This window comes from Pelobates fuscus, chromosome 3 (genome assembly GCF_036172605.1).
Source record: "Pelobates fuscus isolate aPelFus1 chromosome 3, aPelFus1.pri, whole genome shotgun sequence".
In the NCBI taxonomy this organism is placed as follows: domain Eukaryota; kingdom Metazoa; phylum Chordata; class Amphibia; order Anura; family Pelobatidae; genus Pelobates; species Pelobates fuscus.
The window spans coordinates 179,260,536-179,273,498 of NC_086319.1; the positions used below are offsets into that span (position 1 = coordinate 179,260,536).

Here is a 12,963-nt window from a genome sequence, read left to right on the forward strand (position 1 = left end):
TAAACTGTAACTAGTGCCTCCGGTGCATATTGTTCTGCAGGCAAGTTGAACTGCCAGCCGGAGGGGCGGGGGGTGGAAAGTTGAGATGTAGGGTAGTTGAGGAGCGGCGGCATTCTCTACAAGAGTTGGGAGCCTTGTTTCTCTCTTTTTTTTAGCAGTCATGACCAGGTGGGGGTTGGTTTTTGTACTTTTGTGATTTTCATAAGATATCAATCTCTGCAAGGATAAAAACACCATAGATCAATTTCCTTTATTGAGATATAATTTAACAAAGAAACCATGGTAGTTTTGCTGGTCTGGATTGATGTTGTAAACATGGGATAGCGCTAATTTAGAACACTAAAGGCAAAACGTCACCTAACCCCTTCAATTCATTCTGCTCCTCACTCAACCACTGAATGTTTTCCTCTTATACTGCTTCCTATTTATAGGGAAATATCTGATATCACCCCATTTCATACTTTACAGAACTCATGCAATTATCTACTGGTATATGAGGTAGCCATGGGGAGCTATGATTTAGCCAGTTATAACCATTGCAGTCCTCTGGTGTAAAAATTTAATAAAAATAATGTATTATTTTATTTTTTTGACTGTCAAAACTTGACTGTACAAAACCCACTTCAGTCAGTAGCTAAGTTGGTTTTATACACCATTGTGCTTGTTATTTGGTAAAATCCTGCTTCATTGATTTAATGGAAATATTTTGGTGACTTTATGGAAACGCCTTGAGATAGGGTCATTGGCCTGTGAAATAAACCACTATTGATAAAATAAAGCAAAGGATGATGGGTCCTTTCTATGTGGAAAATATCAATAGCTACCCATGACAGTCTGCTGTGTTGACAGGAGATACAAGTTTATCATGAGAAATAGAACTGTCATTTATCAAAAGAACCAGATATAGGCTGTTGGCCAAAATACACAAAGGAGGACATGTTATCTGTCTGTTCTGAATAATATGTCTGTCTCTTAGTGTTGGCAATAGGGCTTCTATTCCCAATACATCACAATGCAATCAAACTACCGCTCAGCATACCTTCCCCATGAGATTTATATAAGCTGTATGATTTCCAGTGCATGGAAGTGGCTGCCAAATGAGTGTTAACATTCTATTGATCACTCGTTGGCCAAATTAGCCTTTGGCTTCTCTTCATAGACTGCAATAAGTCATTGGCATCATGTTAGGAGTCACTTAACAGGCTGAACCTACAGTAAAATGGAATACAGTAGGTACAACTGACTAAAATCTATATATTAAAACAGTATTGCTCCCATCGGAAAATTAAAATTGTAATAATGAGTTCCATGAATATAACCAATAATGCTGTGTAATAGAGCATTTTTCAATGACTGCTGTGATAAACAGATTTTTGTTTTTGAGAAGAGTAGAAATTAAGCTGTTAATGTGACCATGTCTCTTTATGCATCAACAGTTTTGTATATGAACACACTATATACATTATTTGGAAATTAAATTAAAGTATTGGCATATTTAATTAAGTTATTACATTATTTGTATAACAAGTTACAATGAAGACATCATATATTTTAATCTTAAAGGACCACTCTAGGCACCCAGACCACTTCCGCTTAATGAAGTGGTCTGGGTGCCAGGTCCAGCTAGGGTTAACCCATTTTTTTTATAAACATAGCAGTTTCAGAGAAACTGCTATGTTTATAAATTGGTTAAGCCAGCCTCTAAATCCTCTAGTGGCTGTCTCACTGACAGCCGCTAGAGGCGCTTGCGTGATTCTCACTGTGAAAATCACAGTGAGAGCACGCAAGCGTCCATAGGAAAGCATTGTAAATGCTTTCCTATGCGACCGGCTGAATGCGCGCAGCTCTTGCCGCGCGTGCGCATTCAGCCGACGGGGCGGAGAGGAGGAGGAGGAGGAGGAGGAGGAGAGCTCCCCGCCCAGCGCTGGAAAAAGGTAAGTTTTAACCCTTTTCCCCTTTCCAGAGCCGGGCGGGAGGGGGACCCTGAGGGTGGGGGCACTTCAAAAGCATATTTAATAACATACACTGGTCAGCCACAGTATTAAAACAAGTGAAGTGAAGAAAATTGATATTGTTACAATGGCACCTGTTAAGGGACGGGCTATATAAGGCAGCAAGTGACCAGTCAGTTCTTGAATTACAAAAATGGGCAAGCGTGTGGCCAAAGTTGCCTCGGCCGATACACCCTGCCGCCGCCGACCCCGAATTTTCTCCCACTCTCTCACTTTATCTGATTCTTCTCTGCAACTTACTTCACTCTCCCTCTTCTTATCTTCTATATTATTCATCCCATCTATAATGGAATCCTTACTATACAATAACTACTATAATACCACTTTTATATGGGATTATGCTTCCAAAGAAAGACAAGTAAATACCCTCATGGGGTGGATCTACATTAATCGTGACCTGGGGATTTACTGGTCGTTAAAAGTAGCACTGTTGCATATTCTCCTACACTATAGTACCTTCCAGTGGCTAACCGGACAGTACTAAAAGTTACGGTTATCTACAACCGTTCCATTGTATAACTGCATATACTCACAGAAACCGTTATCGCTGGCACTGCTGTCCGTTGCCACATGCTCACAAAGTACTCATGTTCATAATATACTCATTGCAAACAAAGTAAAGTTTACAATGTATCAATTATACCATAATACTGCTAGATGCACAACTGTATATTTTCATGTTATGGAACAATGTAATGTATCGTTTTGACAAATTAGCAACAAGTGGCAAAAATAAAAGAATGAAAAAAAGAAGAAAAAACACTGCATTCCCCTGCTCCCTCTCCCCCCCCCACCCCTCCCCATGTAAGTAGTGGGGCAGAGAGAGTGTGTTTTGTCATCACCAATGGCAAGCACGCCCCCTCTCAAAGTAAGCATGGTTGGTTCAATGCTCTTCCAGGGCAGACCATGAGCAGAGCTCTGCTGAATAGCTCTAGCATGAGAAAAAGGCCTTCTATTTGTTCTGCACAGTGCAAGCAAATGTAATAACATGCTTGCGCTGTGTTTCCTTGCAACTTGTCTCTGGTGTCTCTATAAATGGTATACCAGGAGACCAAATACATAAACCAAATACATTAGTCTCATCAATGAAATTTTTAGATCACTTGTAGAACCTTACCTAGACTTGTGTGAGCTGTTCTGGGGCAGTTATCTTCAGAAGATGAGACATCTGTATACTGGTGAAAATTAAACTGCTACATATCCAGAAAGAAGACAAAGAAGCCTAAATATTAGCAATTTGGAGCAGAGAAGAGTTCAAGGTAGATAAATAATAGAATATTTAAAAATGAACGCAATCCAAGAGGCGATTTTTGTAGAAAGAGGATTGCTAAACAAGGCAATAACCTCAAGGTGGAGAGAAATATAAGGATACTCTCAGGGTTTTTTGATCCCTGCAGGAAAAGCAGCAGTTTTATTAGAGCTTTAAAGTTGAAAAAGATTGGCATATACAACAGGGCATTTGTCAAGCCCAAGTAAAAAAAATTTAAATTGTCAAGCTTAAAGGGAAACTCCAGTGCCAGAAAAACGATCCGTTTTTCTGGCACTGGAGGGTCCCTCTCCCTCCCACCCTCCAATCCCCGGTTACTGAAGGGGTGAAAACCCCTTCAGTCACTTACCTGGGACAGCGGCGATGTCCCTCGCCGCTGTCTCCGCCTCCGCGACGCTCCTCCCAGTGATTGCGTCGGCCGGTGGGCGAGACTGATCTCGCCCACCGGCCGAGGAGACGTAATGCGCATGCGCGGAAATGCCGCACATGCGCATTACATCTCCCCATAGGAAAGCATTGAAAAATCATTTCAATGCTTTCCTATGGGGTTTTGAGCGACGCTGGAGGTCCTCACACAGCGTGAGGACGTCCAGCGACGCTCTAGCACAGGTTTCCTGTGCTAGAACCCAGGAAGTGACCTCTAGTGGCTGTCTAGTAGACGGCCACTAGAGGTGGAGTTAACCCTGCAAGGTAATTATTGCAGTTTATGAAAAACTGCAATAATTACACTTGCAGGGTTAAGAGTAGTGGGAGTTGGCACCCAGACCACTCCAATGGGCATAAGTGGTCTGGGTGCCTGGAGTGTCCCTTTAATGCACCAACAATCTGTGTTTGACACTCTCTCTGTCTTGGGTCATGTAGTTGGAGGCTAGATTGAATGTGACGTGAGAAATATCAATGGGGTGATTATTCCCAAGTAAAGAATTATTTCTGTGCAGCAATAGGGATGATGCACAAAATTGATCTCCAAGTATAATAGCTCATATTAGATGATGCAACCCATTTACATTTAACTTTTTATTTCAGGCCCTATATCATAGTGAAAAATCAAAGACCTGCTGTTACAAAGAAGCACATCCAGGAGCTTTCTCAGGGATACAGGTGAATTGTTGATCATTACTATTTAACTTTAAGATCTGGTGTGAAAATATTGTTACCCATTTGTACATACATTTGGAAATATCTACTATTGGAGCTGAATGGGCAAGCTTGTAGTTATCAGTGTTTTTTTTGTTTGTTTTTTTTGTCTGTGTCTGCTACGACAATTGATTGGCTAAATAATCTGTTCATTAATGAAAGAGTGAATTGTGTTACACATCTCTCTGATGCTGAAGATATAAATGAGCAAGCGTATTTCTCACGGCAGTTGTGCCATTTCTTTTAATCTTTAAAGAGACACTATAGTCACCAGAACAACTACAGCTTCTTGAATTTGTTCTGGTGAGTAGAATCATTCCCTTCAGGTTTTTTGCTGTAAACACCGTCTTTTCAGAGAAAATGTAGTGTTTACATTACAGCCTAGTGATAACTTCACTTGCCACTCCTTAGATGGCTGTTAGAGATCCTTCCTGGGTCATTGCTGCCTAAACTGCATCCATACATTCAGTGTATCCACCCTTTGCATGCAGACACTGAACTTTCCTTATAGAGATGCATTGATTCAATCCATCTCTATGAGGAGATGCTGATTGGCCAGGGCTGTGTTTGAATTGTGCTGACTCTGCCCCTGATCTGCCTCCTTGTCAGCCTCAGCCAATCCTATGGGAAAGCATTGTGATTGAATCAGCCCACCACTCCTGCTATCAGCAGGCAGTGGGCAGGTCAAAAGGAAACCAGGACAAATCAAGCAGCTCCAGACTTGAATACAATTAAGATTTTACTATATTTATGGAGGTATGAGTGGACCAGGGGGCTAGAAGGTGGTTTAACCCCTTAAGGACACATGACATGTCTGACACGTCATGATTCCATTTTATTCCAGAAGTTTGGTCCTTAAGGGGTTAAACACTATAGGGTCAGGAATACATGTTTGTGTTCCTGACCCTATAGTGTTCCTTTTATACTGCAGACACACAAGGCCTTCACAATAATGCTTAGCATATTGCTCATTGATACTTATTTATAAACTAATGTACATATATCCTGAAACCCTGGCAATGTTTTGGACTTCTGGGCATCTGCTTGACACTCCTACCTAATGCAGGGCTGTCCAAACCTTAGTCCCCCCCATCTTATACTGCATCAACAGCTGCCGGGCCAGTGTTGAACATTCTTGCTCCAGTGGATCTGTAATGTTTTAAATATCTTGTTGGTTTCTTGAGAATGTGTAGTTTTGGCGAGTCTGTTACTTTCCACTATCCCACAGAAATAAAGTATGCAAAGCCCATATATATCATATATCATGGTTAATATCTGGATGTCATGAGACTCTCATGAACGGAGCCACATGATTGCTTAAGTCAAAGTGATCTCTGCTCTGACGTTCTCAGGAAGTTTTCCAAGTTTGAATCTTGCTTATTGCAGCCATGTGAGTCAGACTCCAACTGCATTTTAGAAAATATCATGAAAACCACACTAATGCTTTTAGCATTAACCACTTAAGGACAACATGATGGTCTAAGCCTTTATCTAGTGCAAGGCATTTATGCCCAGTGACGGCTTAGACCGTCAAGCAGTAAAGGTTACAGGGTAGTATGGTTACCTGCCTGTAACAAGGACCCCTGGGTGTCTTTCGATACACGGGGGTCCCCTTTTTCAGCTGGGGCAGCCCCAGACTGATGAGTTCTGAGCAGCACAGCTCATAGATATTGAAATACTGCAGCTGAATGCTCTAAGTGAGCCCTTGAAATGGATTTAAATTCCGCACTACCATTTAAAAATGGTTTTATTTTTTTTCCATTTCTAAGATTTTATTCCAATTGCTTATTAGGTCTCCTTTTATCAAAACTGTCTGTCTCAGGAAGTGAAAAGTGTATAGCAAAATGGCATCCACTCCAGCTGTGATAAAGCCGCACAACCACATTAAAGGAGCAGCTGAGATTCTGTAGTTATTACACATTAATATTTACTGTGCCAAATTATCCCGTGGTGCTTGGCTTGAAAGATTTAAGCTTCTGAGAATTGGCTGGGAGAAACTTCTTGGCACTTGAAGGGTTAAATATTCATTATGGAGTTGGAGTCAAAATGGTTTCCATTGAGGTAGTACACAAAGGGTTTCCGTTCTATGCCATAGACTTGGGTACATGCAGCCAAAATAGCAAAGGATTTTTCACCTCTGGCATTAAGCCCAGTAAAACCGTACAATCCACCCATTAGAAAATGTGACTGCAGTATCATTTAAACCGGGGCTACAGATAAATATGAAGAGCAATGTTCTTGCATCTGGCAAAGTAGTTTTAGCAGCTGTCGAAAGCTTCTTGATATTTACAGATGATTTGTGATTTTTTTTTTTTTGCGGAATATACTTCTCACTGTACTGTTTGCAGGACTTTTGAAGACTTCCTTCACGAGAGCCTGGTAGAATACTTGGATGTCAATGAAGAGAATGATTGTACTATATCACTATATGAACACAGTATAAACAAGTAAGTTAAATAAGTGGCTTAGTCATTTTATGGAAAATGCATATAGTTTCAACATTTTCTGATTTTTATGGGATGCAAATTATACCTTAATACGAGACTTTGTCACTTACATGGGAACTGTGACTTCCCAGGATTTTTTTATGTTATGCTTCCATATATCTTATATGTTACACATATGTATTTTTGAAGTGTGTGGGGAAAAGAAAATTGAAATCCTGACTTTATCTTACGACTGGATGCCTCCATCTTAGCTCTCTATTGTTCACTATTGTATGCTCTGTCTTTTGCACCTGCTAAGCATACAGAGAAAAAGAGAAAGAAACTATGTTTCTATTTCGCTCCTTTGTTTGATATGTGTACTCTCTTTGCCTTGTTTAAAATTAATTATTATGTAATTTGCTATATATTTGATATAAATTTAAAAGAAAATAGAGCATCTCATGAAGAAAATGTTAACACACGTTATAAGTAGTTTTCAATGTTTTATTCAATGGTGTAAATTTCAGAGAAGAGACAATTCCCCTTTGAACAGTTTAACAATACCATTTTCTAACGGACAATCCTTTTCTATGAACTTAAAGGAATACTATAGGCACAAAACAACGTTAGCTTAATGACACCGTTTTTGTGCATAGAACATGCTCGAACAGTCTCACTGCTCCATTCTCCACCATTTAAGAGTTAATCACTTTGTTTATGCAGCCGTAGTTACACTTCCCTGCGTGTAACATACAAAGCCTTCCTAAACACTTCCTGAAAAGAGAGATCTATTATTTAAACTTTTTTTTATTGCACATTCTGTTTACCGTATATACTCGAGTATAAGCCGACCCGAATATAAGCCGAGGCCCCTAATTTTATCCCAAAAAACTGGGAAAACTTATTGACTCGAGTATAAGACTAGGGTGGGAAATGCAGCAGCTACTGGTAAATTTCTAAATAAAATTAGATCCTAAAAAAAATATATTAATTGAATATTTATTTACAGTGCGTATGTGTGTGTGTATGAGTGCAGCGTGTGTGTATGAGTGCAGCGTGTGTGTATGAGTGCAGCGTGTGTGTATGAGTGCAGCGTGTGTGTATGAGTGCAGCGTGTGTGTATGAGTGCAGTGTGTGTGTGCATGAATGCAGTGTGTGTGTGTATGAATGCAGTGTGTGAATGCAGTGTGTGCAGGGCCGGTGCAAGGATATTTGCCACCGTAGGCAAAACATTTTTTGCCGCCCCCTCCCCCCCCCCCCATATGTCCTGACTTCCCCTCCTCCTCCCTCAGTGGTCCTTACCTCCCCACCCCCGTGTTCCTTCACCCCCCCCCCCAGTGGTCCTGACTCACCCCTCCCCTAGTGGTCCTTACCCTCCCCTCCCCTAGTGGTCCTTATCCCACCCCCTCCCTCTCATAGTGGTCCTTATCCCCCTTCTCCCTCCCATAGTGTTCCTTATACCCCCCCTCCCTCCCATAGTGGTCCATATACCCCCCCTCCCTCCCATAGTGGTCCTTATACCCCCCTCCCTCCCATAGTGGTCCTTATACCCCCCTCCCTCCCATAGTGGTCCTTATCCCCCCCCCTCCCTCCCATAGTGGTCCTTATCCCACCCCCTCCCTCCCATAGTGGTCCTTATCCCACCCCCTCCCTCCCATAGTGGTCCTTATCCCACCCCCTCCCATAGTGGTCCTTATACCCCCTCCCTCCCATAGTGGTCCTTATACCCCCCTCCCTCCCATAGTGGTCCTTATACCCCCCCCCCCCCCCCCCATAGTGGTCCTTATACCCCTTTTTTTGTTATTATTAATTTTTTTTTTATTCTTATTATTTTTTTATTATTTCTTCTTATTTTATTTATATATTTTATTTTTCGTCCCCCCTCCCTGCTTGATATATGGCAGGGAGGGGGGCTCTCCTTCCCTGGTGGTCCAGTGGCATTGGCAGTTCAGTGGGGGGAGAGGGGGGCTGGCAGAGCTGTAACTTACCTGTTCTGCAGCTCCTGTCAGCTCTCTCCTCCTCTGCGCCGTCCGTGCAGCTCCTTCTATCAGCTCACACTGTAAGTGTCGCGAGATTTACACTGGGAGCTGACCGAGGTGCTGACCGGACGGCGCAGAGGAGGAGAGAGCTGACAGGAGCTGCAGGAAAGGTAAGTTACAGCTCTGCCAGCCCCCTCTCCCCCAGTCTGTATTATGGCAATGCAAATTGCCATAATACAGACCTTGACTCGAGTATAAGCCGAGTTGGGGTTTTTCAGCCCAAAAAATGGGCTGAAAAACTCGGCTTATACTAGAGTATATACGGTAATTTAGAATTTCTTAGCTTCTTCCTTGTTAATAGCCTTCTAGACTCTGCGGGGACTTCCTGTGTATGATTAAAGTTCAAGTTACACAGCAGGATATAAAACATCTCAAGTAACTTAACATCTGAATGTTCCATTTCAAAATAAAACCCTTTTTTTTTTTTTTCTTCATGCAGGCTGTGTTAGTCACAGCCAGGAGAGGTGTGGCTAGGGCTGCACAAAGAACAGAAAAATGTGGTTTTACTCCTAAATGGCAGAGAATTGAGCAGGGAGACTGCACCAAATCTACTTTGTTCAGCTAAAGTTGTCTTGATGCCTATAGTATCCCTTTTAAACTGTGTGGTATGTGTAAACATAATGCAAAACTCAAAATAAGATATATTTATTGGTGTCCTCTACTATACTAGACTAGTATATAAAATGTTTGTTGTCTTGTAATACTTATGGGTTCTTTGTTTTTGTTGTTTGTTTATTTAGACATACAACACACTTGGAAATTGAGCCATTTACACTGCTTGGTGTTTGTGCAGGACTCATCCCATACCCACACCACAACCAGTCCCCCAGAAACACATACCAGTGTGCTATGGGTAAACAAGCCATGGGTAAGCTTTATGTATAAAATACATTTTTAGTATTTAATATTTTCTTGTATGAGTTTTCTTGCATCTCATAAATTTATAAAAACAAATAACTATTCATCTAAATATTTCCTAGAACTCTTAAAGAGTAATGTAAACAGTGGTCAAAGTCATAATGTGGATTTTAGAAACTGCCTTTATTTTTTACCAGTAGAATTGCACATAATGTGATTCAGTGGCAAACTTCTCCATTAGATGAGAAATAATGACACTGAAGGTTGATGCCTATATTTCATTCAAAGGGATTCTATAGTGCCAGGAAAACAAACCCGTTTTCCTGGCACTATAGGCTCCTGCAGTGCCCACCTCACTTGCACCCACCTCCCGCGGTGCTGATTGGGTTAAAACCCCTTCAGTTACTTACCTGAATCCAGCACCGATGTCAGCCGGCGGGGGAAACCTAATACGCACGCGCGGCAATGGTCACACTCGCATTAGGATTTCAATGCTTTCCTATGGGTAATAATCTGAGGCTGGAGGTTCTCATGCAGAACGTGCGGACATCCAGCGTCAGATAACCGGATCGAAGGTCCTTTTCGATTCCAGAAGTCCCTCTACTCGCTGTCTGGTAGACAGCCACTAGAGGTGGAGTTAACCCTCAGAAACTGCATTGCTTACCACTGTAGGGTTAAGGGACATGAGACTTTGCACCCAGACCACTTCAATGAGCTGAAGTGGTCTTGGTGCCTACAGTGTCCCTTTAAATGGTTACTCCAACCACTATGACCATTTCAGTGATTTGAAGTGTTCATAGTGGTAGGAGTTTGCATGTGTAACAATGCATATACTGAGCTATTTATAATTGTGTGTTGGGGGCTAGTTGAATCCCAGCATACGTGACATTGGCAGCCCAGAACTCTGCACGCTGCCGAGAAAGGTTAAAATCTTTTCCGTTGCAGAGCTCCCTTCCACCTCCCTCCATTAAAGGAAAAAAGGTTTTTAAAAACAAACAAAAAAAATAACCTCCCTCTCTCCAACTATCTACACCAGGGCTGTCCAACCTGCGGCCCCCCAGATGTTGCTGAACTACAACTCCCATGATTCCCTGGCTATCTTTTTAATTAAAAGAATCATGGGAGTTGTAGTTCAGCAACATCTGGGGGGCCGCAGGTTGAACAGCCCCGATCTACACTCTCTCTCCCTCGCCGGTCCAAAGTGCACACATGCGCGCTGAGACGGCAGTTGGTCCACAGACTTCACTTTGAGAACCCTATGATTGGAGCATTCACGGCTCCTGTGACTTGAAGATGGGAAGTGGAAGGCAGCGCCTCTTTATTCTTTTTCTTTTTCAGGTCTTACTGCAGTTGCTGCAGGGGGACCTTACGCATAGTGCCCACTAGGGCATTTTGCACAAAAAGGTCCCCCCCCAGCTCCAAAGGTTTAAAGAACCCTTACACCCCTTAACGGCTTTCTATGCCGTCCCACATTAAATGGGCTTTAAAGCCGTTGCAGCGGCATAGAATGCCGTAACGGCTTGCAGCCCCAGGAGGTGAGATTTACTCACCTCCGTCGCAATCGTCTTCGGGAGGACTGCCTGACAGCCCAGCCAGCCCTCCCTCGGCAAATGAGGCCCCCGGGGGCCATGTGGTCGCTCTCAAAGAGCGATCACGTGGCCCCCTATAGCTGGCTGTGGATATGCCAGCAGTGGGACTGTTTGAGTGTTTGTGACTAAGTGGCTACTATAAAAGACTGGACAAACCCCACTTGCAATACCTTGGGTTGTCTACTTTTGCAAATGGTATGCCATCATGGGGGTAAATCTCATTCCTGGGCTACCACACGGTCTCAAAGGCAACAAAACCAACCTGGCGAATTTCAATTTGAAAAAACTGAAAAATGGAATGTGCTATATTTGACCCTTTAACTTTCCAAAACATCGTAAAAACTGTTTATGGGGGGTACTGTTGTACTTGTGAGACTTTGCTGAATCCAAATATGTGTTCGTTTGTTTTTAAAGCTAACGGTTTTATGACATTTACAGCTAAAATGTCTACAATTTTTTTTTTAAAAATCTTAATTTCTCAGTTTTTTTAATTTTATTCATAATAAATTACGTTTTAAATATGAATAGTTCATGAGAAATTAAAGCCCAGTTTCTACTGAACAAAATGATATATCATAAGTGTGGGTGCACTTAATACGAAAGAGGTGAATTACGGTTGAACAGACATATAGCGCAAATTCCAGTTTTTGTTTACAATTTGTTTTGATCAGAACGTTTACTATTGACTCCGTCCTGAACGGGTTAAAGGAAAATCCATTGTGTGTTGTTTATTTGTAAGTAAAAAAAAAAGTGCCTTGGTTAACTTGTTGGTTAGTAATATTGGGTGGTGATTTTTACTTAGCACACCTATATTTTTAACTTGTACACTTAAAGGATTTTCCCGACATACCCATGTGTAGGAGAATAAAGATGATTTACATTTTACTTTTTTTGGAGGGTCACCACAGAAAACGAGGTATGAGCTGCCTGTGCATCTATTACTCTAGCATATTCTTTAGGTCCCTCACTCTAAAGACTATGAAATTAGTAGCAAAATAAGTTTTACTTAAATCCCGATCCAGGTGAAGTTCGTAGTGCTTCTCGGCATACCCCCTCCAAACTTTACTGGAGCCACGTAGGGGTCCTATCAAAGGCTTCTCTCGTAGAAGCCTTTTGACCATTCAAGCGGCTCAGAGTTTAAAAAGTGGTTATGGTGGTATTTATTTTTAAATTAAGTTAATTAAAGATTGCTCTATCTTAGAACAATTATAATGTCTTTTCATACGTGGTTTTATAAGTATTTTATGATTTCATACCTGTTCAATAAATGGTCCATTTTTTTTTAAGTGAAGCTCAATGGGGCTTGCACCCTGTTTTAATGAAATGTCCATTGCCTCTCAAGTTGAGCCCAATGTAAAGAAATATTGAGGTGAAATCTTAAAATACATTGTTAAAAAATATTTTCTATTAGACACCGTAACCAAAATTAGGGTTATATTTGGTACAGGTAAATCTCACACAACTCGATTTATTTGGACGCAGGTGAAAAGGCATTTGATTTTTCGTACCATATAAAACACATTTGTGCACAGGTTTATTTAAAAACCTACATGGGGTTCAATTTTTTTTTAAATTTTTATTTTTTTGCAATGCAAGATAATTAGCATTATCAGTCAAATTATGACAACATTGTGA

The 12,963-nt window shown here is 41.4% G+C and overlaps 1 protein-coding gene across 1 annotated transcript in view; it reads left to right on the forward strand.

Annotated features, from left to right (window-relative positions):
* The window catches only part of POLR3B (RNA polymerase III subunit B), a 153,378-nt gene that overhangs the window by 78,159 nt on the left and 62,256 nt on the right, over positions 1–12,963 (forward strand). The window contains exons 17-19 of the mRNA XM_063447777.1: positions 4,306–4,380; positions 6,765–6,863; positions 9,622–9,749. Coding sequence (XP_063303847.1) covers positions 4,306–4,380; positions 6,765–6,863; positions 9,622–9,749 — 302 coding nt within the window. The remainder of the gene's footprint in view (positions 1–4,305; positions 4,381–6,764; positions 6,864–9,621; positions 9,750–12,963) is intronic.